This window comes from Abramis brama (genome assembly GCF_963993115.1).
Source record: "Abramis brama genome assembly, chromosome: 10".
Classification (NCBI taxonomy): Eukaryota; Metazoa; Chordata; class Actinopteri; order Cypriniformes; family Leuciscidae; genus Abramis; species Abramis brama.
The window spans coordinates 12,431,063-12,457,370 of record NC_139972.1 but is presented as its reverse complement, the minus strand read 5'-3'; the positions used below and the strand labels follow the sequence as shown (position 1 = coordinate 12,457,370).

The 26,308-nt window shown below is 38.5% G+C and overlaps 2 protein-coding genes across 7 annotated transcripts in view; one reads left to right on the top strand and one right to left on the bottom strand.

The window, feature by feature from the left end:
• The window catches only part of cadm2b (cell adhesion molecule 2b), a 247,117-nt gene that overhangs the window by 171,706 nt on the left and 49,103 nt on the right, over nucleotides 1-26,308 (top strand). For all 6 annotated transcript variants that reach the window (XM_084126048.1, XM_084126049.1, XM_084126046.1 and 3 more), the window contains one exon: nucleotides 11,522-11,671. In XM_084126048.1, the coding sequence (XP_083982174.1) occupies nucleotides 11,522-11,671 (150 nt within the window). The remainder of the gene's footprint in view (nucleotides 1-11,521; nucleotides 11,672-26,308) is intronic.
• Nucleotides 21,658-24,778, bottom strand: LOC311090645 (uncharacterized protein). The gene is made up of 5 exons (XM_084126052.1): nucleotides 24,304-24,778; nucleotides 23,289-23,662; nucleotides 23,148-23,214; nucleotides 22,607-22,775; nucleotides 21,658-22,171 (listed from the first exon to the last, which is right to left on the bottom strand). The coding sequence occupies exons 2-5, from the start codon at nucleotides 23,469-23,471 to the stop codon at nucleotides 22,051-22,053; spliced, it is 540 nt and encodes a 179-aa protein (XP_083982178.1). The 5' UTR covers nucleotides 23,472-23,662; nucleotides 24,304-24,778; the 3' UTR covers nucleotides 21,658-22,050.

Genomic DNA, 26,308 nt, shown 5'->3' with positions numbered 1-26,308 from the left:
TAAATCTACGTGATCAACTTGAACCCGTCGTGAAATCTTGCAAAATTTCAGGTTGCGTGTATTCCTAATGTATGGAGCCCCACACATTATGTCGGAAAAAAATATGAATATCGTGGCCAAAAATTAACAATTAGTTCCCATGACTAACTAATACGTCAGCACGTTTTACTAATTCATTCCCTTGTTTTAAATAAATTGTACACACAAAATAATAATTAGTTCTCTCGATTTACTAAATCATGAACATGTTGTAATAATTTGTTCCCTTATTTTAGGTAAAGGGATAGTTCACACAAAAATGAAAATTCGGTCATTTACTCACACTCATGACGTTACAAACCCATAAGACTTTCGTTCATCTTCAAAACACAAATGAAGATCTTTTTATGAAATCTGAGAGATTTCTGTCCCTCCGTTGACAACTATGCATCTACCATTTTGCTGCTTCAAAAGTTCATAAAGATATTGTAAAATTAATCCATATGAATTGAGCGGTTTAGTCAAAATTTTCTGACGAGACTCGATCGCTTTATATGATGAACAGATTAAATTTAGGCTTTTATTCATAGTGGTCAATACAGTCAAATAATGGTATGCGAGAGAGTCAGTGGTAATATCATTGTGTCGGTCAGTGTTAGAGGAACTCTGCAAGTTAGCCCGAGTGACTGAGCTTGAGCTATGTTAAATTTGCTTTATGGAACCATTTAACTGTCAATGAGTCAGACTAACTGAAAAAAAAGGCCTGGCTTATTTTGTAAACTTGTTTTATGGAACAGGTCTCTTAAAAGTGGGGTAAGCGATATTTGAAACGCAACCAGACACAATGACAAACTTGTAGCCAATCAGCATTAGGGGCTGAGGAGAGAGAACGAGCAAGAGGGAGATTTGAAGAAAGACTGTAGAAAGAGAGATGGCTGAGAGACATTACAAAAGAGAAAAGCTCATAAAAATATCACTGGAAAATGAAGGGTTATGAGCAGGATAGAGCTTTAGGACACACGTCAATATTTGAAAAGCTTTCCAGCGCTGGAGGTTGCTTTGATTCCGTGTCATACGTGAGTAACGCTGGTTTTGAGGGTCATTGTTTGTCTGGAGCTGCTGTGCTAGTGAGAGTTGTGCAGACTGATGACTGCTAGAATGCTGTGTTTATTGTTTAGCGCCCTTTGTAGTGCACGAGCCTCGCATGCCAGCGATCGCGGTTCAAGACCGACTCGGAGCAGGGCAGTTAGGATTGGAGGGCTTCGCAGGTTGAGCAATGAAGAGAGGGGTGTTTTTGTTTAGGGCTGATTTCAAATATTGAGAAATAACATACTGCACCTTTTAGTGGAGTCGCAAATATAGTGACTGTTTTTAAACAGGCTTCACACTCCCCCTCCTGCCATTGGTAAAAAAAAAACAGTAGCCCTGCCCTAAATTTGTGCCATTGGTTGAGTCACTGTTGCTGTGTCAGGCTGGTTGGGATGCAATGTTTTGAAAGCCCCACGTATTTACACATTTTGGAAAATTACCCTATAGTACACATGGCTCACTTATAGATGTCTGTGCATATTAGGTTTGGAGTATTTTAACACAAAAAAAACTGAACACTTGTTCTTTAAACTACTCATCTGCTAGTAATGAAAGTAGGGCTGTGAAACGATTAATCACGATTAATCGCATCCAAAATAAAGGTTTGTGTTCACATAATATATATGTGTGTGTACTCTGCATAATTATTTTGTATATATAAATACACACACATGCATGTATATATTTAAGAAAAATGTATTATTTATATATAAAATATTTATATTTATATACAGTATATTTAAGCAATTATTTCTTAAATATATACATGCATGTGTGTGTATTTATATATACAAAATAATTATGCACAGTACTCACACATATATTTGGATGCGATTAATCGTGTTTAATCGTTTCACAGCCCTAAATGAAAATAAATCTCCATAATCCCAGTCTCGTTTCTGACCTTCCTCTTAACTGGTTTCTTCTTTCTCTTAGTCTAATCACTTGATTTGTCAGCCAGCATCACTATTTAACATTCACACTCCATGTCAGTTTCAAGAACACCTCACACCTCATGCATGTGCTCATGTTGTTCTGGAATAATGAAGGAGGCAGTGGAAACCGCGGTCGGTACAACACGTCCGTAGCATGTGGGCCTTGAATGAGACAGATCCCAATGTCACCTTCAGGAGAACGCAGCAGTGCCTGGCGCTTTTGGGAAGCCCACACGGTGATCCCCTACTGCCACGAGACGAGTATTAGCTCGTGAATAATTTCATGCATGCTAACACGCTGATTTACGAGCCACTTCATAGTTCCTGGGATTTCGCTGTAAATAGAACTGGATATTCTGTCTAAAAATATTTATTTAATACGTATTATTTTATTTTATTTTTTATTATGGTGTGTTTATATTATTTTTATATATATAGGCTATATTTACTAAATTATACCAAATATTTTTCGACAGAATATTCAGTTTTGGATCATGAATATATTCAACTTGCCAATTTGTAAAGAAAATAAAATAAAAGCATGTACAGTACAATCATTCATATGTTTGGGATCAGTAAGATCTCTTTTTTACTTACAGTGGTGGTCAGAATTAATGGCACCCCTGGTAAATATGATCAAAAATGGCTATAAAAAATAAATCTGCATTGTTTATCCTTTTGATCTTTCATTCAAAAAATTCACTAAAATCTAACCTTTCATTGAAGTAAAAGAATTGAAAGTGGGGAGTAAATCACATTATGAAATAAATGCTTTTCTCCAAAACACGCTGGCCATAATTATTGGCTCCCTGTTATTAAATACTTTTTGCAACCTCCTTTTGCCAAGATACCAGCTCTGAGTTTTCTTCTATAATGCCTGATGAGTTTGGAGAATAACTGACAAGAGATCAGAGACCATTCCTCCATACAGAATCTCTTCAGATCCTTCAGATTCACAAGTTCATGTTGGTGCTTCTTCTCTTCAGTTCAGCCCACTCATTTTCTATAGGGTTCAGTTTAGGGGACTGGGACGGTCATGGCAGAAGCTTCATTTTGTGCTCAGTTACCCATTTTTGTGTTGATTTTGATGTTTGTTTTGGATCGTTGTCCTGATGGAAGATCCAGCCACGGCCCATTATAAGATTTCTAGCAGAAGGCGTCAGGTTTTGATTTTTTATCTGTTGGTATTTGCTAGAATCCATAATACTATGTATCTGAACAAGATGTCCAGGACCTCCAGCAAAAAAATAGGCCCACAACATATAAGATCCAGCAGTATATTTAACCGTAGACATGGGGTACTTTTTATCCCTGTTTGCACCAAACACATCTGGTGGGTTTGCTGTCCAAAAGGCCTTTTTTGTTTCATCTGACCATAGAATCCGATCCCTTTTGAAGTTCCAGTCGTGTCTGACAACTGAATATGCTGGAGTTTATTTTTGGAGGAGCGAGGAGGATTTTTCTTGAAACCCTCCCAAACAACATGTGGTTGTGTGAGGGTTGTTTGATAATTTTTTTTAGGCTTTCTGACCCCAAGACTCAACTAATCTCTGCAATTCTCCATCTATGATCCTTGGAGAGTCTTTGGCCACTCAAACTTTCCTCCTCACCGTGCATAGGCCTATGTCACACTTCCTGCTTCCGGAACGCGGAGTAGGGATTCAGAACTTCCGGTCAACAGTATTTCTCGATAAGGATTTAGATCATCAGCCATAATGTCTAAACCATCCGAGGTAGACTGACCACGAGCTATGAGGTTGTGAAACGAAGGTTTTTGCTCCTGTAGAAGCTATAAGTTCGTATGAAATCAACCTTGTTTTAAGAAAAACACGTTTTATCCGAGATCTTATCAAAAAAAACTACACTACCCACAATCTTCCTGTTTCGAACTTCCTGTTTCGAATGCGCATGCGTCACAAACTTCCTGTTTCGAATGCGCATGCGTCGCGTCTGAACGCGTTGTTGTCTTTGGAGCTCCATCGATTGATTCATAATTCTTGATTTCTCTTTAAACTCACTTACAACAAACATTTTCTATTTTTCCTCACCTCATAGTTACAACGCGGACTGTTGAGCAGACGTGTCTCATGCCTAGTGATCCAACGCTGGATACTCTTATAGGTTACGTCCGTGGATCACGGCTGAACGCGTCTTCTCCGCACTCATTTACAAACAAACATTTTTTTCGCCTATCGTGCGTCTACTCCACACCCGTACCACTAAAAAGACGGATTATATCCAAGACTTAAGCCATAAATTAGTATTAATATTGATAGCATCACTGGTAGCGTCGTTGCTAACTTAACTTACTGTCCATCTGTTAAAATGGCGAATATATCAGATGTAAGTAGTCTACCTTTTGGTGCAGGTGAGGATACATTTGAGCTACACGCGGTACAGTCTGAGCTGGAAGCTGTTGAGAAACAGATCCACGACCTTTTAGTGAGACAGGCCGAGCTGATAGATCGGCGGTTAGCTCTTGAAACATCACGCGCCGATGCACACAAATCAGTGATTAACGTTACTAACCCGCTGACTCCGACCTCGTCTACTCCGTGCGTTACTCAGCATCGGTCACGAGCGTCGAGGCCGCGATCAGCTATGGTCTCGTTTACGCCGGCTCCAACATGCCACCACGAAGCCTGGATAATTCCGCAGCGGAAGACACGAGTCAGATCTAGACCAAGAAAACTCTCTCCGACCCTCCCGGTTTTCGAGATATCCACACAAAACCGCTTCTCCCCTCTTCGCGAAACAGAACGCGATGCTGTGATCATCGGTGATTCCATCGTTCGACACGTACACGCTACGTTAAATAAAAGTAAGGTGCATAGTCACTGCTTTCCTGGTGCTCGTGTTTCTGAAATCGCTGCTCACGTTCCCGAGATTCTGAACGAGCGCGTCGGAACTGTGGTCCTGCACGCGGGAGGGGCCGACATCAGGCTGCGACAGACAGAGGTTCTGAAGAAAGACTTCAGGAATCTGATCGATACGGTACGCAGCACATCGCCTGATATAACGATCATTGTGTCAGGACCGCTTCCCACGTACCGACTAGGTCATGAAAAGTTTAGTAGATTATTCGCGCTAAATGAATGGTTAATATCATGGTGCAATGAGCAGAAACTGCTCTTTGTAAATAATTGGAATCTGTTTTGGGAGCGTCCTAGGCTTTACCGTGCTGATGGCTTACACCCAAGCAGATTCGGATCGGATCTTCTGTCAGATAACATCTCCAAAATGTTAAATAGCTTTTGACTAGTAACCAAAAGTCCAAATCATAGTCTCTGCTGCACCAAATTAACTGATATAAATAGTGTAGAACATTGCATAGAAACTGTGTCTATTCCTCGTTTAGTGAGATCAAATAATAAATCTACTGCAGGATCTAGAAAAAATCTAATTGTTATTAAACCAGAAAATGTTGCTATTAGTAATCAAAAACAATTTCTAAAGCTAGGTCTTCTAAACATTAGATCACTCACACCTAAGGCAGTTATTGTAAATGAAATAGTCACAGATAATAGCTTCGATGTACTTTGCCTTACTGAAACTTGGCTTAAACCTAATGATTATTTCGGTCTAAATGAGTCTACTCCATCTGGATACTCCTATAAGCACGAACCCCGTCTGATTGGTCGTGGCGGCGGTGTTGCAGCGGTCTATAGAGATATTCTCAATGTTACTCAGAAAACGGGTTATAAGTTTATTTCGTTTGAAATACTTGTACTAAATGTTACGCTCTTAGATGTTAGAAAAAAATCCATATTATCTCTAGCCTTGGCTACCGTATATAGACCGCCTGGGCCTTACGCTGATTTCCTAAAAGAGTTTGCAGATTTTCTCTCAGATCTATTGGTCAATGTAGATAAAGCATTAATTGTTGGAGATTTTAACATACACGTAGATAATTCAAATGATGCGTTAGGGGCTGCGTTTATAGATTTATTAAATTCATTTGGGGTCAAGCAAAACGTCACCGGACCAACTCATCGTCTTAATCACACACTCGATTTAATTATATCATATGGAACCGATCCAACCGATATAGATATTATTCCACTAAGTGATGATGTCACTGACCATTACTTGGTAACTTGCATATTACGTACTGCTGTAATATGTCATGCGGCGCGGCGTTATCGACCAGGCAGAACAATCCTTCCATCCACCATAGATAATTTCTCAAATTGCTTGTCTGATCTGTCTCAGCTGCTGCCTGAACCCAAACAAACAGATGAACTAGAAGAACTAACTAGCACTATGAGCACCATTCTCTCTAGAACATTGGATGTTGTTGCACCCATTAGATTAAAAAAGGTCAGAGAGAAAATTAAAGCACCATCGTACAATAATACTACGCATGTTCTAAAGAGAGAAACCCGTAATTTAGAGCGTAAATGGAAACAAACTAATTTAGAGGTCTTTAGAATCGCGTGGAAAGACAGTATGTCACGTTATAAAAAGGCCCTAAAAGCGGCCAGGGCTGAGCACCTCCGCAAACTAATAGAAAACAACCAAAACAATCCTAGGTTTTTATTTAACACCGTGGCTAGACTAACAAATAAACAGACGTCACCCGAACAAAATATCCCGTTACAGTTTAGTAGTAATGATTTCATGAACTTCTTCACTGAGAAAATAGAAAACATCAGAACCACAATTGTAAACGTTCAATCCTCAATCGCACCTTATAATTCAGCCTCAATTATCCCCCCGCAAGAACAATTACAGTGCTTTACAACTATAGAACAAAAAGAGTTAAATAAACTTATCACTTCATCTAAAACAACAACATGTTTATTAGATCCTATACCAACCAAACTACTGAAGGAAGTGTTACCTGTAGTGGAAGAGCCTCTCCTCAATATTATTAACTCGTCTTTATCTTTAGGTCATGTTCCAAGAACATTTAAACTGGCAGTTATAAAACCTCTCATTAAGAAACCACAATTAGATCATAATAATCTAGCAAATTATAGACCCATTTCAAATCTACCTTTTATGTCTAAAATACTAGAAAAAGTTGTGTCCACTCAACTGGGCTCTTTCTTGCAAGAAAATGATATCTATGAAAAGTTTCAGTCAGGATTCAGACCGCATCATAGCACTGAAACTGCGCTCGTTAAAATCACAAATGATTTACTCTTAGCTTCTGACCAAGGCTGCATCTCAATACTAGTTTTACTTGATCTAAGTGCTGCGTTCGATACTATAGATCATACAATACTCTTAGATCGACTACAAAATTATACTGGTGTTCAAGGACAAGCATTAAGCTGGTTTAGATCATACTTATCAGACCGCTACCATTTTGTCTATTTAAATGGAGAAAAATCGATCATAATTCCAGTAAACTATGGAGTGCCGCAGGGATCTGTGTTGGGCCCTCTGTTATTCTCAATATATATGATACCACTTGGAAATATTATAAGGAAACATGGAATTAGTTTCCATTGTTATGCTGATGACACTCAAATATATATTTCATCACGGCCGGATGAAAACGCTAAATTATCCAAATTGACAGAGTGTGTTAAAGATATAAAAGATTGGATGACGCGTAATTTTCTTTTATTAAATCCAGACAAGACAGAGGTAATACTTATCGGTTCAAAAAACCGCCCACAGAACCTCTCACAATACAACTTTGACATCGTAGGATGTCCTGTTACTTTATCCTCTACAGTAAAAGACCTGGGTGTTATACTCGATTGTAACCTGTCTTTTGAAAATCATATTTCGTATGTTACAAAAACAGCCTTTTTCCACCTTAGAAACATTGCTAAGCTACGTAATATGCTATCAGTTTCTGATGCAGAAAAGTTAGTTCATGCATTCATGACCTCGAGACTAGATTACTGTAATGCTTTATTAGCCGGTTGTCCTGCATCCTCAATAAACAAGCTACAGTTAGTCCAAAATGCAGCTGCTAGAGTTCTTACTAGATCAAGAAAATATGACCATATAACACCGATTTTATCATCACTACATTGGCTACCTATAAAGTTCCGTATTAATTATAAGGTATTGCTACTGACTTATAAAGCCCTAAACGGCTTAGCTCCAGTCTATTTAACGGATCTTCTATCGCCCTATAATCCATCGCGCTCTTTAAGATCAATAAATTCAAGGCTTTTGGTCATACCTAGGATATCCAGATCAACCAAAGGAGGGAGAGCATTTTCACATTTGGCTCCAAAACTCTGGAATAGCCTTCCTGATACTGTTCGTTGCTCGGACTCACTCTCCCAGTTTAAAACTAGATTAAAGACGCATCTTTTCAGCCAGGCATTCATATAATATTGTTAATCTCACAGTTTCAAACTACAATCCGGCCTCTAGTTCATAAATGCCAGAGGAGAACTGGCCCCCGACTGAGCCTGGGTTCTCCCAAGGTTTTTTTTTCTCCATTAGGTCACCTGATGGAGTTTTAGGACACCATTAGGTCACTTGATGGAGTTTTTCGGTTCCTTGCCACTGTTGCCTTTGGCTTGCTCAGTTGGGGATATTTTGGGGATATTTAATTTTATTCTATCAATCAATAAATTCCACTAGAAACAAACTTTGTTGTATTATTTTATTTTAATACTGTGAAGCTGCTTTGATACAATCTGTATTGTGAAAAGCGCTATACAAATATACTTGACTTGACTTGACTTGACAATCCTAAGCGTAGCAGCAACGTTTGCTGATTGGTCCAACTCGCTGTTACCATAGAAACGTTTACCTTACTGGCGAACAGCCCACCGCTGTTGTTGTAGTGTACCGGGTTGCTCTGCGTCAGGACATTCCAGCCATTCCGGTCTTCAATTTTTTTGTGACATAGGCCTATTAAGACAATATAGACTCACGTCCTCTTCCTGGCAGATTCGTAACATCTTTAGTTGATTGGAACTTCTTAATTATAGCCCTGATGGTCAAAATGGGGACTATTTTCTTACAGCCACTTTCTATTTTGTGACGCTCAACAATCTTTTGATGCACATCAGAACTATATTCTTTGGTTTTACTCATTGTGATGGATGATTAAAGAAATCTGGCCTTTGTGTATCCTCATATTTAAACTCCTGTGAAACAAGAAGTCATAGCTAGACAATTTCATGTTCCTAGTCACCCTGGTGTGCTAAATAAAGGTAAATAGAGATATTTTACTCGTAAAAAATTCTAGGGGTGCCAATAATTGTGGCCAACGTGTTTTGGAGAAAAAAACACGTTGCCCCCACCCCCCCCCCCCCCCCCCCCCCCCACACACTTTCAATTCTTTTACTTCAATGAAAGGTTAGATTTTTGCGATTTTTTTTTTTTTTTATGAAAGATCAAAAGGATAAACAATGCAGATTTATTTTTTTACAGCCATTTTTGGTCATATTTACCAGGGGTGCCATTAATTCTGACCACCACTGTATTTTTCTGAAAGAAAAAAAATTATACTTTTATTCCCAAAAAATTACATTAAATTCATCAAAATTTACATGTAGAAGACATGTATAATGCTATCAAAAAATCTATTTGAAACTCTTTTTACCAAATAATCCTGCAATACCAAATGTACACAAAGATATTATGGAGCACAACTGTTTTCAACATTGATAATAATAATAAATGTCTCAGCATATTAGAATGATTTCTGAAGGATCATGTGACTCTGAAGACTGGAGGAATGATGCTGAAAATTCAGCTTTGCCATTACAGGAATGAATTGAATTTTAAATTATATTAAAATAGAAAACATTTATAGAAAAATATTTTGTATTGTAATAGTATTTCATAACATTACTGTTTTAACTGTATTTGTATCAAGTAAATGTAAAAAGTTACACACTTTACCTTCGAGAGCACCTGCAACATTGGTGAATTTTTCCCTGAGCTAAATGGGCTTAAAAACAAAGGAACACTGAGTTGAGATGCAACCGGAATGCAATTAGGCGACTTTTCAGCAAGACAAGGAAAACAAATGTGGAATAAGTCTGGGCAGAATCCACTGAAGCTGCGTGATTAAGCCTGGCTTGGATGTCCCCAATGCCCCTTACACGCACTAACACACACTAACACACACACACACACACACACACACACACACACTCACACTATACTTTCCATCCCCCTTTCCCAGATGAGACACAAGACAGTTGCTAACTCAGATCGAAGGCCCACCATAGTTTGGATTATGTGTCAATTTGCCACCCAGCTGCAGTGGCAGTGACTCCCTTGCCGAACATGACTAGCTCTAATTAGGCCATGCTACCAATTACTGCTGATCCCAAGTCAGAATGAACAGAAAGAGAGAGAGAGAGGCAAAGAATTGCACCATTGTTTCGCTTTCTATACCCAAACGCTGTGCTAAATGTGTGCAATAATCCATCATTTTGAGCGTAATGGGTTTAACATGCTCTTATTTTATGTAGTATTCAATAGAACGTACAAGTCGATAGTTGGACCGATTTAGTTGTTCCTGAAAGGTTGTATAGTTATGGCAAAAGAGCATTTCTAGACCATTGTAGACATTAAAATGCATTAGAGTTATCATTCATTATACTTTAATAAGTACTTACTAAGAAAAATAAGAATATGCAGCAAATAATGAAAAATCTGTCATTATTTACTTGCCTTCGTGTCGTTTGAAACCCGTATGTTGTTATTTCTATGGAACACTAAATGGACTTTTGACGAATCTTCATGTAACTCTTTTCCATACAGCAACATTTTGTTACAGCTGTTAGTCATTTAGCATAGTTTAGCAACTTAACTGTATTTTTCAGTAGCATTGAGAGTAGCTGTTTGAAGTAGCTTTTCCATAAACTAAATGCTTTAAGCAGCGATTAGTGGTGCAGCACGACAAATAGTTTTTAACTCTCTCCCTGCAATTGATGGAATTTTCTGTCAATTATGAGACAACACTTCCCCGCCATTGATGGAATTTTCCGACTTTATGTGGTAGGGGGCGCTATTGCACATCTCCTGAAAGAGTACAGAATCTCCGGATCAAAACACAGGCGAATAAGCAGAAACAATAGATAAAAGCATTGCTTATGCACGTTGTAGTCTTTGAATTTCTCCGCTTTTTGTTCAAAATGTTGCTTTTTTATGAAAGTGTTGATAAAAAAGAATGCATTAAGCTAGAATAAAACTGATTCTTTTACTGTTTAAAAACAGAGGCTAATAACTAACTAAAGCTTAGTTATCTATTTTTTGTTTGATGCTTGTAGTAGTGTAGCTAACTGCTTTTTCAATTCAAGTGCAGCTTGAACTGAATCAATTGATTCAAGTGCAGCTACCTTAAATACTGATTAGCATTTAGCTAAGCAAGCTAAAGTAAACTATCAACATCCAGGACTGGAAATATCTATTTTATGATAGTGTTAATTAAACTACTCTCATGATGACCTTGCTGTGTGAGTCACTGTATGGAGACCAGTATTACCTGAGAGCTTTCTCTCCTCCACTGTCCCCTTTCCCGTGTAGCAGTGGTTTGTTTATATACTCATCTCTTTTTTCTCTCGTCTGTCTCTCTGCAGGTAGCCAGACTCAGTTCCCCATCACCCAGAATGTGACGGTGGTCGAGGGCAGCACGGCTAACATGACCTGTCGAGTGGATTATAATGATAACACCTCCCTCCAGTGGTCAAATCCAGCACAACAGACCCTCTTCTTCGGGGACAAGAAAGGTGAGTGTGGGCCGGATGAGACGTAAATCAGTCTGGTGTGTCGAGCTGGCAGCAGAAGGTGGTTACTGGGTCGGGTCGAGAGGAAATGTGCTGTGTATGGATGAGTTTGGGCTCAAGACTAATGAGACTAAACATTCATGTGTGTCTCTCTCTTGCTCTCTCTCAGACCGGCCAGCCACACAAACAAACCAATCAATTCTACGATTCATAGCATCCACATCAGCACTGCAATAGCAAAAGTTATTCCCTAGGTTCCCTAGTGGGGAAGGATGGAAGTGTTTCACTTCAAGTCATCCGGGACTCGTACTCAACATGCAACAGTTTGTTTACAGCTGATTTTGTTTATGGCTTCCTTACCACAGACTATTTATTTATTTATTTATTTATTTTTATTTCGTTATTTTTTAGTAATACTTTAGAAAAATGGTTCATCATTAATAGGTTACTATGCAGGACAAATGAGTAGTACTACTTTAACACTTTGGGCCCTATCTTGCACCCAGCGCAATTGACTTTGTACACCAACCGATGTGCACCCGATGCACAGCGGACTTTTCCCTCCACAGACGCACATCAGTAAATTAGGGAATGAACTTGCACTCCCGGGGGCGGTTCAGCGGAAAGAGGAGGCGTGTTCCGGCGCAAACGTTCCCTGGTGCTATTTTGCAGTTCCAGAAAACAATTCCGCCACAGACCAGGAAAAACCTAGTCTAAAGTCAGTGGCGCGTTCAGATGTTATTTTAAGGGCGCATGCTTGGCCATAATGTAGCTTGTGCATAACGCGCATACACTTTGCTTCTCTCATCTACACACAGACGCAGCAGTTGACATTTTTGCAAACCATACATAATTGCAAGGAAAAATATTCCACATGAGGGAAATCATTGTGGTGTCCATAAAATGGCCAAAATAGGCATAAATCTAACTTACACATTTACCAAAATTATTATACGCCTGTTTAACCGAAGCTAATTTGGGTGGGTTTTCCCATCCCCATACAATGTCACTTCTCTGTGTTTTACGGCCCTGACGAGAACGTCGGTCTCCTCGGCTGTGAACCGCTCCTGGCGTGCGCCTGGCAAATACGCCGTTATAATAGCAATCCGCCATGGAACAAGCGCGCCTGCTCTTAAAGGGAATGCGAGATGACGCTCTGATTGCTTTATTTCATGTTACGCCCAAACCACATCTATGAGTAATGTAGCTACTTCAGACCAACCCATTTTAGATTTGCGTCGGGCGCAAGAGTCATTTATCCCACCGGTAAAATAGCAACAGCGCCCGAGATCCGCCCACGAAGTTACTTGCGTTTCGCGTTTGATACTTGCGTTTCAGATCGTTAAAATAGGGCCCTTCACCTACTACTATTAAAGGTGCGATTTTCGGAGAGGCTAGCAATAGCGAGCTAGCTTTGAAAGCATAAGATCCCAGCCTCCCTTTAGAGCGTCTCCAAAGCCAAGCCTCTTTCAAAACACATGAACGTGTACAGCAGGGAGCAAACAAAAGCGTCACGAGATGGCTAAAACTACCTCATGTCTCAAAGCACATAACATTACAATAATAATGAACATAAACAACTTAAAGAGCACTGACCTGTATCTCCTGACTGCTGCAGATTCATTTCGGCGTTGATAGTGTTACCGTTGAAACGCATAAATTAGTCACGAACCGCTCCGAGTATAACGTCATCGGTTTCCATCTCTTCCAAATTACGTAGTTATGGCGTGAACGCAGCATAAGCTCGTTGTTTTGGTTCAGGAGGAACTGTAAAAGTTTCAGTTGCGTAGAGCTATGGAAATACATACAGTACGTTGACAGGCAGGTAGGACATTGTATGCAATGATTGGACAAACATTTTATGGTCCTACACCTTCCACAGACAATATACATATAAATACATTTAGACCGCTTAACTTAGAGATTGCTATCAGGATGTTAAGTGACTTTCAACCAGCATAACAAAAAATGTTTCTTTTAACTAATATGGAAACAAGCTTAACTAATCAGTAACTAATATCAAATTTCGGACTAAGATAGTTCCTAACATGTAAAGCAGGCTTGTGTTCACAGATTTGTGTTCACACAGGACGTGTTCTTGTGTTCAAAGACAGCTTGATGGAGCACAGCAGAATGGCGCACAAATCAGCAATCCCAGGGTGCGTTTTTCAAAGTTGAACTACTTTTAACTTGACATGGCATCATGGTGCAATATGCTGAAAAGCAGAGAGATGCAACATCAGTCTGATGTATATGCACATAGACACAAGCTATTGAGACCCTTATTTTCACTTCTATGGAAATAAAGCAAACAAAAGCCACTTGTTGTAAAATCTATTCAAACAAATCTATCGTATCGTATCCATCTATGTATCGTATCGTATCGTATCGTATCTTATCGTATCTCATCTCATCTCATCTCATCTCATCTCATCTCATCTCATCTCATATATCATATATCATATATCATATCATATATCATATCATATATCATATCATATATCATATCATATATCATATCATATATCATATCATATATCATATCATATATCATATCATATATCATATCATATATCATATCATATATCATATCATATATCATATCATATCATATCATATCATATATCATATCATATCATATCATATATCATATCATATCATATCATATCATATCATATATCATATCATATCATATCATATCATATCATATCATATCATATCCTGTCTGTCAGTAAATATTGTGAAATAACATTACAATTTAAAATAACTGTTTTCTATTGTAATGCATTTTAAAATGTCATTCCTGTGATGGCAAAGCATATTGACAAAAGCAAAATTGACATTGCTGAGGTCACACTTTAAAGCTACACTGTAATTTTTTAAGTTGATTCTTAGCAAAAAACACTTTGTTCTTTCAAAATGATATGTGCTCATTAATGTGTAATTACTTCCACCAACTAATCAAGTATTCTCGTAAGCGTAGAATCTGCCATTTAGAATACATACGAGCGAGTCGCTCGAATGGCGGCAGCCATGTTGCGCCTCCATCTTGAAAATACATTAGCCAAAGAGGGATATACCTGGAAATTCAAGCTTCGCCTTTCACGTTTTTACACTCAGTGGCACCGTGACGAATGCGAGGGGGAGATTACTCGCGACTGCCGGCAGATTTGAAATAATACAGCCACCGTAGGAGTTAAGACGCCCTCGGAATGGGAGGGGCTAGAAAGTAATATTCAGTTGGTAGTCATAAACCATTTCACCGCTAGATGGGAGAAAATCCTACACAGTGTAGCTTTAAAGTATTGTTGTCACTGGCTAATTTCTCTTTCTTCCATCTTCACAACAAATAAATCAAGTGCGTAATTATGATCGACTATTAATTGGAAATGGAATGGTGAAAAGTGTCTATATGACAGGGGAGTTTTGAGGGGAGGGGTTGAGAAATATTGGGTCTTGGTGATGTAACAGACGAACAAATCATTTCAGAGATGAAGCAAGTTATGTTTTGATTGACAAATACAGACATTTTCTTGCAAATATGTGTATTTGAATCTTTCACAATAAGACCACTAACATGTATTTAGGAAGTAAATGGGGGTCATTTTTGACTTGAAATCTTTTCAGAACATACCCAGGAGATGAAAGTAGATTTCATTTCTTATCCGATGTTAGTAACGGCAGGGCTTTTGTTTGTCTGATGAAAATAAGTCGCTTCATTAGTCTGCAGTGGAGAGCAGTACCATCACTGACATTTACGACTGCGTGTGTGTTCATGTGTGGGAGAGTGCAGGCTTGAAATAATGTATTCTCTCTCTATATGTGCAGGTATTTGCTCTATTTGTCTTGCGAAAACAACTGCTGTTGCATTTTTGAGATACTGCAGTGCTTTGAAATGTTACTCTTTCTTCAGTTGGATATGAGATTATATGTCAATTCACATTTTACTATACGAGATTGGATTTTTTGATGAACTCCAAGCTATTCTTTAAACTTTTAATGGAATAGTTCACCCACAAATTAAAGTTCTGTCAATTTTCATTGTATATGGAAAAGACCAGCATGAACATTTGGCTAAACATCTCCTTCTGCGTGAGTCAAACGGGTTTTGGCAGCATTTACACTCCAGACCAAGCCAAAATGCGCCAGTCTGTCAGTCAGCACTATCTAGTGTTGTCAGAACTTTGTTGTAGTTGTAACATAAACACCCCTAAACATGACATTATTTTACACCTCCTTTTCTTAGATTTTTTTTCAAGGAATGTACAAAACACCAAAAGAACACAACTTATTTTTCCAAGGAGGAGACGTCTCTGTTTCACACGTAGGAATTCTAATGCATTCATTAACCTTAACTGAGCTCCAAGTGATGATTTCATTTACATGTATGCATTATTCAGACAAAAATAACTCATTGTAGTTATACATTTATTAGTTCATGCATTCCATGGGAATCAAACGACCTTGAGTTGTGCTTTAATACATGGAATGCTTCAGACCAGATTTACTGTGCATGCATCAGAGATCATGTCTTATTGCGAAAAAAGAAATTTAAATACTCCATATCTGTTCAGAATAAGCTTGTATTCATATTAAATTAAAGCCCCCCTGTAGTCAATAATTGAATCCCTTAAAACTCATCCTAGATCACAAAAATTACACATTTAAACGTTTTTTCTGTAAAAAAAATTCTCTTGAGACTGCTTCTCAGCAGTTAATGATATGCTAAGCCCGCCCGCAAGTTGACGGCATTGGTTACTTGCATGTTTGTAGAGAACAGAGATCATTATTCCAGTCTTCAGTGTCACGTGATCCTTCATAAATCATTCTAATATGCTGATTTGCTGCTCAAGAAACATTTATTATAATTATCAACTTTTGTGTTTTAATACTTTTGTGGAAAACTTGATGCATTTTTCAGAATTTTTTTAAACTTACACTCAATTTAATGCATTCTTCCTGACTAAACCTATTAATTTCTTAATAGGATAAATACATAAATAATAATACCTACCCAATGCTTGAACCACGAATGAGGCCTAAATGATGACAATATTCAAATTTTTAGGTGAACTAACCATTCACAGTTTTATCATTTTATTTGTTTAAATAATTTACATAAAGTGGGTTGAATTATGAAAAGATCAGAACTCTCAACAGACAGATGAAGGAATCAATCAGCTAAATGAGATCATTTTTGTATCAAAACAGTCAGTGAGAGACTTTCAGCTGTTTGTATTTTGATTTACCCTCATTTATTTTCTTTGTGCTTTATTTTAAAACTGGATGTCACCTAATACTTTACATGAAGTGGGTTGAATGATGAAAAGATGAAAAAGGACTCTCAACAAACATATGAAAGAATCCATCAGCTAAATGATCCATGTATCTTCCTGGTCTACATCCAGTTCCTTTCCAAGGATTTGCGTGTACAAGATGCACCAGAACTATCCATATTTGTATTTTGTCATGTTTTCTTTTCACATCTCCCAAGTGAACTACATTGGGCCGGTTCTTGGCAAGCTCTCCCAACTGCACGGAATATGGGTACAACGTTTTCTTTTGCTTCGTGTTTGCAAACACCAGGGTACAGAGTCTGGCGCCGCCACTGCAGTCACCATGAGAGACAGACAAACCAGTCGAGGGGGTTTGATGTAACACTGACACAGATTGGAGGAAGTGAGCAAGCTGGCAAAATCAGCCAGCATTCTGCCAGCGTTCAGCCAACATAATGCCCTCCTGGCAACGGTCCTTCAACCACCTCCCTTGGAGTGGACAGATGTGCTGTTGTTGAGAGCGAAGTAACAGTGGTAATTCTGTATAGGGAAGTGTTCGCTTCAGATTGTACATTAACTACGCCAGATGTTAATTAAGATAACTGTTTGGAGCATGATGCTAATAGAATGAGCAGTATGTGAATTTAGTGGTTGTATGAAATCACATTTGCTGGAAGAGGAATGGTGTTTGTTGTGTTGGCTCTTGTTGCGTTGAATTGAAGGCACAGGCACACATAATACGTTGTGGTTGTCATAAGCGCTGATCCCATGGGTGTTCAGGAGCTCAAGCACCCACAGGAAAGGCAGCGTTATGTAAAAGTGAATTAATATCAGAGCTATTCATCAGTTTGTGTGTTTTTAACACCAGCCAATGTAAATATGGGGGTAATAAATGCGGTTGTTGTTATCTCCTTTGTATTCATCGTATGCTGCTACCACACAAAATGTGACAGAAGAACCGACCTCCAAAGTAATGGATTTACCAGCTATGCGTCTCCTCTTGCTTACTCAGGAGGAGCGATCCCTCAAGGACCACACCACCGATTTTTTTAGACCTTGCTTTCCATACTCATTACCCAGACAGTGCTCTCATCTCATTTTATTGGACAGGACTCAACAAGGAGGTAAAGGCTAAAACCCCATTTCCCAGTGATAGTCCTCGAGGGAAATTTATAGATTTTGTTGAACCGGTCCTCTTTTCATGTGGTTCCCCATTCACTGTAGTGGAGGCCGATGAAGAGGATACCACCATCCCCTGCACCCGCAACGAACCCAGAGCCCAGCCAGCCGTCAAAAATGGATCTTGAGTCTCATCCCACCATAGACACAGAGCCTGAGTCTGCCGCGATGCCTACGCCAGAGCCGACACCTACGCACATCATCACCTGGGAGTCCGAGTCCAGCAAGTGGTCTGACCAGGTGCGAGAGCCGACAGCTCTGGGGATTATTTTGAGGAATTGTCTCCCGTCTCCGTTGGTCCCGCCCAGCTCCAAGTCTCCTGCATCTCTGATGGTCCCACCCAGCCTCCTTCTCCCGCCTCCTCTATCAAAGCCAGCCAGTCATCCGGCCCAACTTCCGCTGGTTCCTTTCGGTTCTTCTGCGCAACCTCTGTTAACTCCACACTGCTGCACAAATCCGCCTCGGGGCCTTCCAGCTCCGCCTAGGCACGTGGATCCCCTTTCTCTGCCTCGGGCCGCCAAGCCTGTCACTCCACCTCGGCCCGTCGACCAGTCGTCTTCACCTTGGTACCTCACTCCATGAGCTCCACCTGGGACCGTCGCTCCTCCGACTCCACCTTCTGGTCAGTCATCACTTCTGGTCCATCACCTGCACCTCATTACTCCACTCTTTCGGCTCCCTCCGGCTCCACCTTGGGCCTCAGTTACTCAGTCTTCCGGCACCCTGGCTTCACCTTGGCCGCTTGTCGCTGCAGCTCCACCCTGTGCTCCTGAACCTCTAGTGTCGCAGCTCCTCCCACCATCGGTTTTGCCTTGGGCCTTCGTCCTGGCTGGGTCCCCACCTGGCTCCTCCTGCTCTTGTCTCCATCTTGGCTCCTCCCTCCACCATGGTGTTTCCTTCTGCCAGTCCCGCCTTGGTCATATCCCTCTCCAGCTGCACATCCTCTTCCAGAGCCCCCACCTTCCCTCCTGTGTTGGACTTCGTTTGTAGTTTATGGCGTGAGGACACGCCTTCCGGGAGTTGGATGTTATGTCAGGAGTTTGTTAGTTTCATTTGTTAGTTTCCACATTCCTAGTTTACTGATTATGCCCTAGTTTGTTTCCATAGTTACTAGCCCCTTTCACACAGCAATTACAGTAAAATTACCAGAATGACTTTACAGGTTAATACACAAATACTGTATGCTGTTCACACAAGCAACGGCGTTCTGGCTTTTTACCGGCAAGAGACCATTCACACATCAGCATCAAATTAATGGGAAATTGATGTCAGTCATCAAAAATTATCTTTAAATGCTGCACCGCTGTCCTCATATGCCTGCATGAGGAGAACACTTTAGTTTCACTATCTGTTCAATTTGACAACATTTTTTGACATCTGAGTGAAAGGCATGAGGGATGATCAAACAGAACGCGTTTTTGCCTCTTAAAAACACGATATGTGCATAATAGTATCCATGCAGAGCCGTAACACTGATGAATGGAAAAGGCTGGGTCTCGAACGTGACACGTTGAAAAAGCAGTGAGACATGGCGCAATGGTCAATGATGATCATTTAGCGCATATTTAAATAGAAAAACTACTAAAAATCTTATTGTAAACAGCGCAGAGTAATCAGGTCATCTCCATAAGAGCCCTTTGTTTCTGTTACTCCTTGTCGGTTCTCCTTTATGCATGGTGTCATTTTTGTTCTTGAGATTCTTCTAGTTTTAGTTCTAGAGTTGGTAAAGTTGAATAAAAAATGTTATTGTTATCTTCTTTGTCTTCATTGTGTGCTGCTACCACACAAAAAATTATCTTTTTAATAGAGCAGTATATTTTTTATGACAAGCAAAAGGCTAATTGTTGTTCAGTGCTATATATTTATTTATAGTCCTATATCATTTATATTTATGGCTACTATTTATTTTGGTTATGGGGTGATATTAAGCCTTTGCTGTGTTTAATATGAGAAATTTAATATGAGAAAAACAAAATGTCTTACCATGTTTGTTTTGTTGACGCTTGTGTAATTGATACTATTTGTTGTAATAACACCACAGCTCAACATAATGCAGTACACATTATTTGCTTTGAATATCTTGTATTTACATATGTCCTTTTTCATTAAGATTGTGTGTTATTTTGGGAAAATCATTATGCCGGGGGGAAACGTGTAAGTTTAAATTTAAAGTGCATCATTTAAAAGCATTGCTCTCAGTGGGACTAAAACAGTCATTGTCAGCAGTGTGCCGGCAGAATGAGGGGGCACGTTTGGCATCAGGAGATTCGGGACAGTAGTGTGCAGTGCACTATTGAACGAGGAAGGAGAGCAAAGACAGAAAGTGAGTCGAGAGAAAATCAGATGTGGTCGTAATTAGGTCTGTAAACTGAGTCTGAAAGATTGTCAATCTCTAGTGGCCTTGGGAAATGAATGGTCTGGTCTTGAGTGACCGAAGACTTTTCTACAATCAGTATTAAATGATTTAGACGTAGGCGTCTCATTCAGTGTGCTGTAAGAGTGGGTGAGTTGATATTCCTTTTGGTCAGATCATTTCTATTTGATTTAATCCATTGTCTAATCCTGCCATTCTATTGCAGCTTTGTTGCATTTAGTTGTAGGCCTACCGTAAAGCAATAGAGAATGTTTTGTTCCAACCTGCCCATTATCCAAATATTAAAAGGCTTCTTGAATGAAAAACAACTTGGCTGCTCTGGTGATTTGTGGGCTGGATACAGTACTGAATATCACTGAACCATCATTTGAAAAATGGCTTTAATCCTCAATCATGCACAGTGACAGCAAGATGTGGCTTTACACCAATCGGGGTGTGTGAGATATATATTTTTACTGATGTGCTTAGGTACAGTCTATTATATTTGGATTCTGGACCGTTGGAATGAAGGAAATGGAAAATAAGATTGCTTATGGGTGCCTGCGCTGTATTTCAAAGAGATTCAAAAGAATAATAATGTTACACTGCACAACTAGAAGCACATCCTCTTTGAAAAAGATGGTCAATTGTGAAAGTGGGAATATGTAGAGTCTGTGTTTGTGCAAAAAATCCACATTTGAAAATGATAAGTCACACTGTAAAAAATTTACTGTAAAATTTACAGTAACTTACTGGCAACTTTGGTTGCCAGTAAGACTGTAAAATTTACAAGAGTCCTGTAAATCATTAACTACAATTGTACTGTAAAATTTACAGTAACTTACTGGCAACTTTGGTTGCCAGTAAGACTGTAAAATTTCCAAGAGCACTGTAAATCATTAACTACAATTGTACCGTAAAAAACACAGCACACTGCCTTATATATGCTGTAAAATTGTTTTTACAGCTGTAACTAAAATTACAGTCGAAATAATGTTTATTAATGCAAGAGAAATTACAAGAGCAACAATGAACTTACATGTACTGCTATACATTTTACAGTAAATTAGAGCATTTGCTGTGGAATTCAATTCACTATTTGAGATTTTTCACTGCTGTGTGTATACGTTTGCTGTAAGTTTCAGCCTTTTTGTCAAATAAAACTCACAATAACAGGTTTTCATTAATATAACAAATTTATTGTGCAATAATGGGTATTTAACATAAGCACCAGATTCCAAAATATATTTGGAGAAACAAAAATGGAGATTAAATGAAAGGCTTTAGCCTTGGAAAGAACCACTGAGAACAGGATTAGTTCACCTAAAAATGAAAATTTCCTGATAATTTACTCACCCCAATGTCATCCAAGATGTTCATGTCTTTTTTCTTCAGTGGAAAATAAATAAAGTTTTTTGAGGAAAACATTTCAGGATTTGTATCCACACAATGGATTTCAGTCGCAACCAGCATGTTGAAGTCCAAATCAATGCAGTTTCAAAGGGCTTTGAAGTGCCATGAACTTGGAAATCAGGTCAGAGTCTCTTGTATCAATTCCATTGGAATACTTTTGTTTAAATGGCAAGCCATTCAAAGTCCATTAGTTTCCGTAACAGTGTGCATACATGTGGGTTCATTCCATGCATTTTCTTGTTTCCAGCAGCAACTTTTGATCCAGTTCCCGGGTTAAGTCCTCTGTGAAAAAAAACACACAACATCCAATTATCAAAAAAACAGTATACACTTAAACAATAAAATACAAAATTTGTCATACAACTCATAAATTACATTTAATTCCAATTAATGAAGAGTTAGGGTCATATTTAATTTTATCCAAAATTTTAATATAAAAATATTTAGCCTTACATGTTACAATAAACAAAATGTACAGATTATATCATTATTATACACATTTAATTTTAGTAATTTTAGATTTAGTTATTCATGCAGTGAATAAAATAATTCTCTATTCAGTGTGTGGTTAGCAATTTTTTGTTGTTCATTTGAAAACTTTTACATAAAATATCTAATCCTGATAAACTATCCTAAATTGAAAACCTAAAAAAAAAAAGTCAAGAAAATTTGAAAGTCCACAATAAATACTGAGTAAGATTTTATGCTCTGAAATACCTCTGAATAAATTCCAGCGTGCATGCAGCGTCATCCTGATAAGCAAGATTTAAGTTGAAATAGGTCGCAAACAATGCTGCCAGGCCCTCAACAAATGTCTCTGAAAATGGGCCCAGGACAACTTCCCTTTCGACTGACAACATCCACTTGTTTGGGGTCATGGATTCACCTATAAAAAATAAAAAAAATATGGCAGGCCATAGATTAATAAGTGTTGTAAAAGTATGGTTCATGGGTAGCTCATGATAAAGGGATAGTCTGAAAATAATTAAATGAAGTGAAAATTACCATGATTTACTCACGCTATCCTAGGAGTAAATTACTTTCTTCTTTCAGACAATTGCAATCGGAGTTATATTAAAATCTCATCCTCCATTCACTGCCATTATAAAGCTTGGAAGAGCCAGGACATTCTTTAAAATAACTGATTGTATTTGTCTGAAAGAAAAAAGTCATATACACCTAGGATGGCTTGTGGGTGAGTAAATCATGATGTATTTTTTTATTTTTAGATAAAGACACACAAAGTAAAGCAATAAACCTTGGATGATCAGTGCGGGTGAATCCGGTAATCCATCTCTTTCCATGTCGGCTGCAGTTGCTGCTGCCTAAGAAAAACAAAAATTAATTTAGCATTACAATTAAATCTTTAAGACATTAAAAATCTAAATGTTATACTTACATCAGCTTCAATTAGAAGGGATTCTGTTCTCTCTTTAAAATGGGCCATTAAGAGTTGCAAGATGCACAGGACCAGAGAATTTCCCTCTTGATACTTCGACAGAACAGCACACACCTCATTGCTTGTTGGCTTTTCTTGAAAAAATCTTAGAATCCTCTTTCCTTTACCTTCAATGCTCTCCATGATTTTTTGTAGCAGTGAGATGTCAGTAAGCAATTGGAAATGTAAAAAGATCCCCTTCAGACAAAACAGATAACGCCATGAGTTCTTTAGTTCAGACAGTGGCGGAGGAGGCGCTGACGGTAATATGTGACCTCCATCAACTTGTGAAGTTCTCCTCTATCGGCTCCAGACATTCCTTCAGTAGAAATTTACTGAGAGAGACAAAATATGTGGGCAATCAGGTACACCACATCTAAATCCTGATTTAAAATATAATAAAATAAATAAATAAAAACTTCACAAGCTAATAAATGCACAGCAAGAAAGCATGTGCACAGCAAATACCAATGTACTTTCTATTTAACAACTAAATTACAAATATGAATACCAAGCACCCTTACAAGTAATATTAACATAAAACTAAAACAGAAAATACTTCATTACACCATCTTAAATTGAACAAAAACGTGCTATTACATTAGCTAATGGCTTGGCAGTCAAGTTAAACACTATTTAGTTGCAAAAAACCTACACAATTTAATTGCAATGTTTAAAAGCTTACATGTTACCAACAACAATGTAAAATCATTTTATACCGAACAGTTATCAAAAATGTAATCGTAAAAAAATGACAGCCCAGCCACACTTTCACGGTGAAGAAAATAACAGTTAACGTTAGCCAGCTAATCGTTCATCTGTGTTTGGACTCAAGCAAATTCAGTATCATAAAATTGGACAAATAATCTAGATTATCCATTTTGCAACGTCACAAAATAAAAATAATAGTTAATATATTGTGGATGTAACAGGATTTCACGTTTACAATAAAGCATGAATTACTAACGTTACACACCTCGTCGTCTCACTCTCAATCGAGGTCCTCCTCCGGTAAACGTAGCCCATGAGGTGAGCGCGAAAATTGAGTTGTGATGATGCAGCGCGGGGAAAGTCCCAACTCCCAAGATGTCCACTGAAGATGACGATTGACGAAATGACATCACACGCACTGCACTACGCCGATGTCGTTGTTTAATCATTGGAGTTTTTTAAAAGCCAACAGTTTTAAAGTACTAGAGGTGTACGTTATATAATCAAATGTCAGAGTTTAAATGGTGTAAATAATTCGCTAAAAAAAGGCTGTATTTATTACAGTTGACTATTACTTTAGTGTTATTGAATTGTGAAGCGCCAAAACTTTTGCAACCGTTTTTTTTTCTTCTTAAAAAAATAAATAAAATAAATTACAATGGTATGCATGATATCCAGTAGCATTTACTGTCATAGGAACATGCATGCTCCCACATGGCAAAATACAGTAATACTGTAAATGTAAAAATACAGTAGTCTATTGTAAATATTTACTGTAAAAACTACAGCAATTTTTAACAGTGCAACCATTACTATGGCTCATACTTAATGTTAGGGATTGGAACTCTATTGGAAGGAACTCATCGTGCACAGTTTGTGCTTCAGTGATACATGAAATAATACGGATTTCGAGAACAGGTGTGCTATTTCTTTTCAAAGAATTCATCCTTTTGATTCTCGGCTGGTGAATGCTAAAATGTGCAAACTTGCATAGACTTACAATGAGCGGTATCTCTGGACCAGAATATCATTGGGTTTATTAACACGGCAAGCCATGTAATGCAAGAGAAAAGTAATGCCACAACTTACATTTGGCAATGTGATCTATTCTCCCGACAAAATCAAATGAATGGCAATAATTCCAGCTCCTGAATGTAAGCTTTTCTATCTGTCAAGTAAGCTTTCTGCAATTGTGAGGTCACATGCATGCTCAAGTCTTGAAGATTTGATTGGATTGTTGGATTTCAAATCAGTTGCACAAAAATAACGTTGTAACAAGCTATTTAACTGTAATTTTATTACTAAAAACGTATTAGTAATTTGTTTCACTACCCGTTACTGCGGACAGTAATATTATTACTGTAACGCATTTCTGCCCTACACAGTTCATACTTGCACAGGCACTCACATTGTCTTCAGAATATGTAAATATCTACTAGATATTTACTGACATAGACAGACTTTTCGCTTTGTGTGGTTATTATGCTTGCAGCAACAGTAATTATTGTTGTTTCTACAAACTATCAGCCCTTTCACCAAGAAAGAATGGCCGGGTCAATCAAGTTAGTGGGCGGCCTAAAAGCTCACAGATTAGTTTGATATTATGGTTCTCAGAAGTGGTACAGTTGATCACTAACCAACCTGCAATTTTTATCTACACTACGGTAAGGGAAAGCCCCATTCATTGCCGTTTACACTCATCACCAGTCCTCTTTGTGAGCGGCTATATCTGAGAACAGCCTGCGAAACAGAGCGTCAGGGTCTGGATATGCAGGGAGGTGTGTATGTGTGTGTGATTCACATGCAGAACACACTGAGTGTCTGTGGGGGTGTGTGATTCTAGGCTAAATCCTAAATCCACCCCGCCTAGATTACCAGATAGCTCTCTTCTGCATGTATCCAAGTGAAGACACAGGATGTCTGCATTATACAGACACCAACCACTCCTCTGAATTATATAGCAGTGGCTTATCCATAATAATGCCCACCGCGCCCTGTGTGCAGACTGTGTGATAGAGTGGCTAAGCTTGATGGATTGCTATCATTTTGCTTGCAGTATAAAAATATTTATATATATCATTTTATATTAAATTGTGTTTTTTGCATTTTTTGTCATTTTTCTCTCATGGTGGTACTACAGGGTTAGGGAAAAGGTTGCAAGACATTTTGAGCTACATGTTTATTATTATTAATGCAACACAATTGAATAGACATATGATTTTAATGTGCTTTTTTATTAAGCAAGTAAGTTTCCTATAGGTTATGAGAAT

Excerpts from the sequence above, each read along its gene's own strand:
- LOC311090645 (XM_084126052.1), bottom strand. The coding sequence starts at position 23,471 with ATGGAGAGCATTGAAGGTAAAGGAAAGAGGATTCTAAGATTTTTTCAA. Across the intron at positions 23,215-23,288 it reads CCCTTCTAATTGAAGCTGAT|GCAGCAGCAACTGCAGCCGA; the intron begins GTAAGTATAACA and ends TGTTTTTCTTAG. Across the intron at positions 22,776-23,147 it reads ACCCGCACTGATCATCCAAG|GTGAATCCATGACCCCAAAC; the intron begins GTTTATTGCTTT and ends TATTTTTTATAG.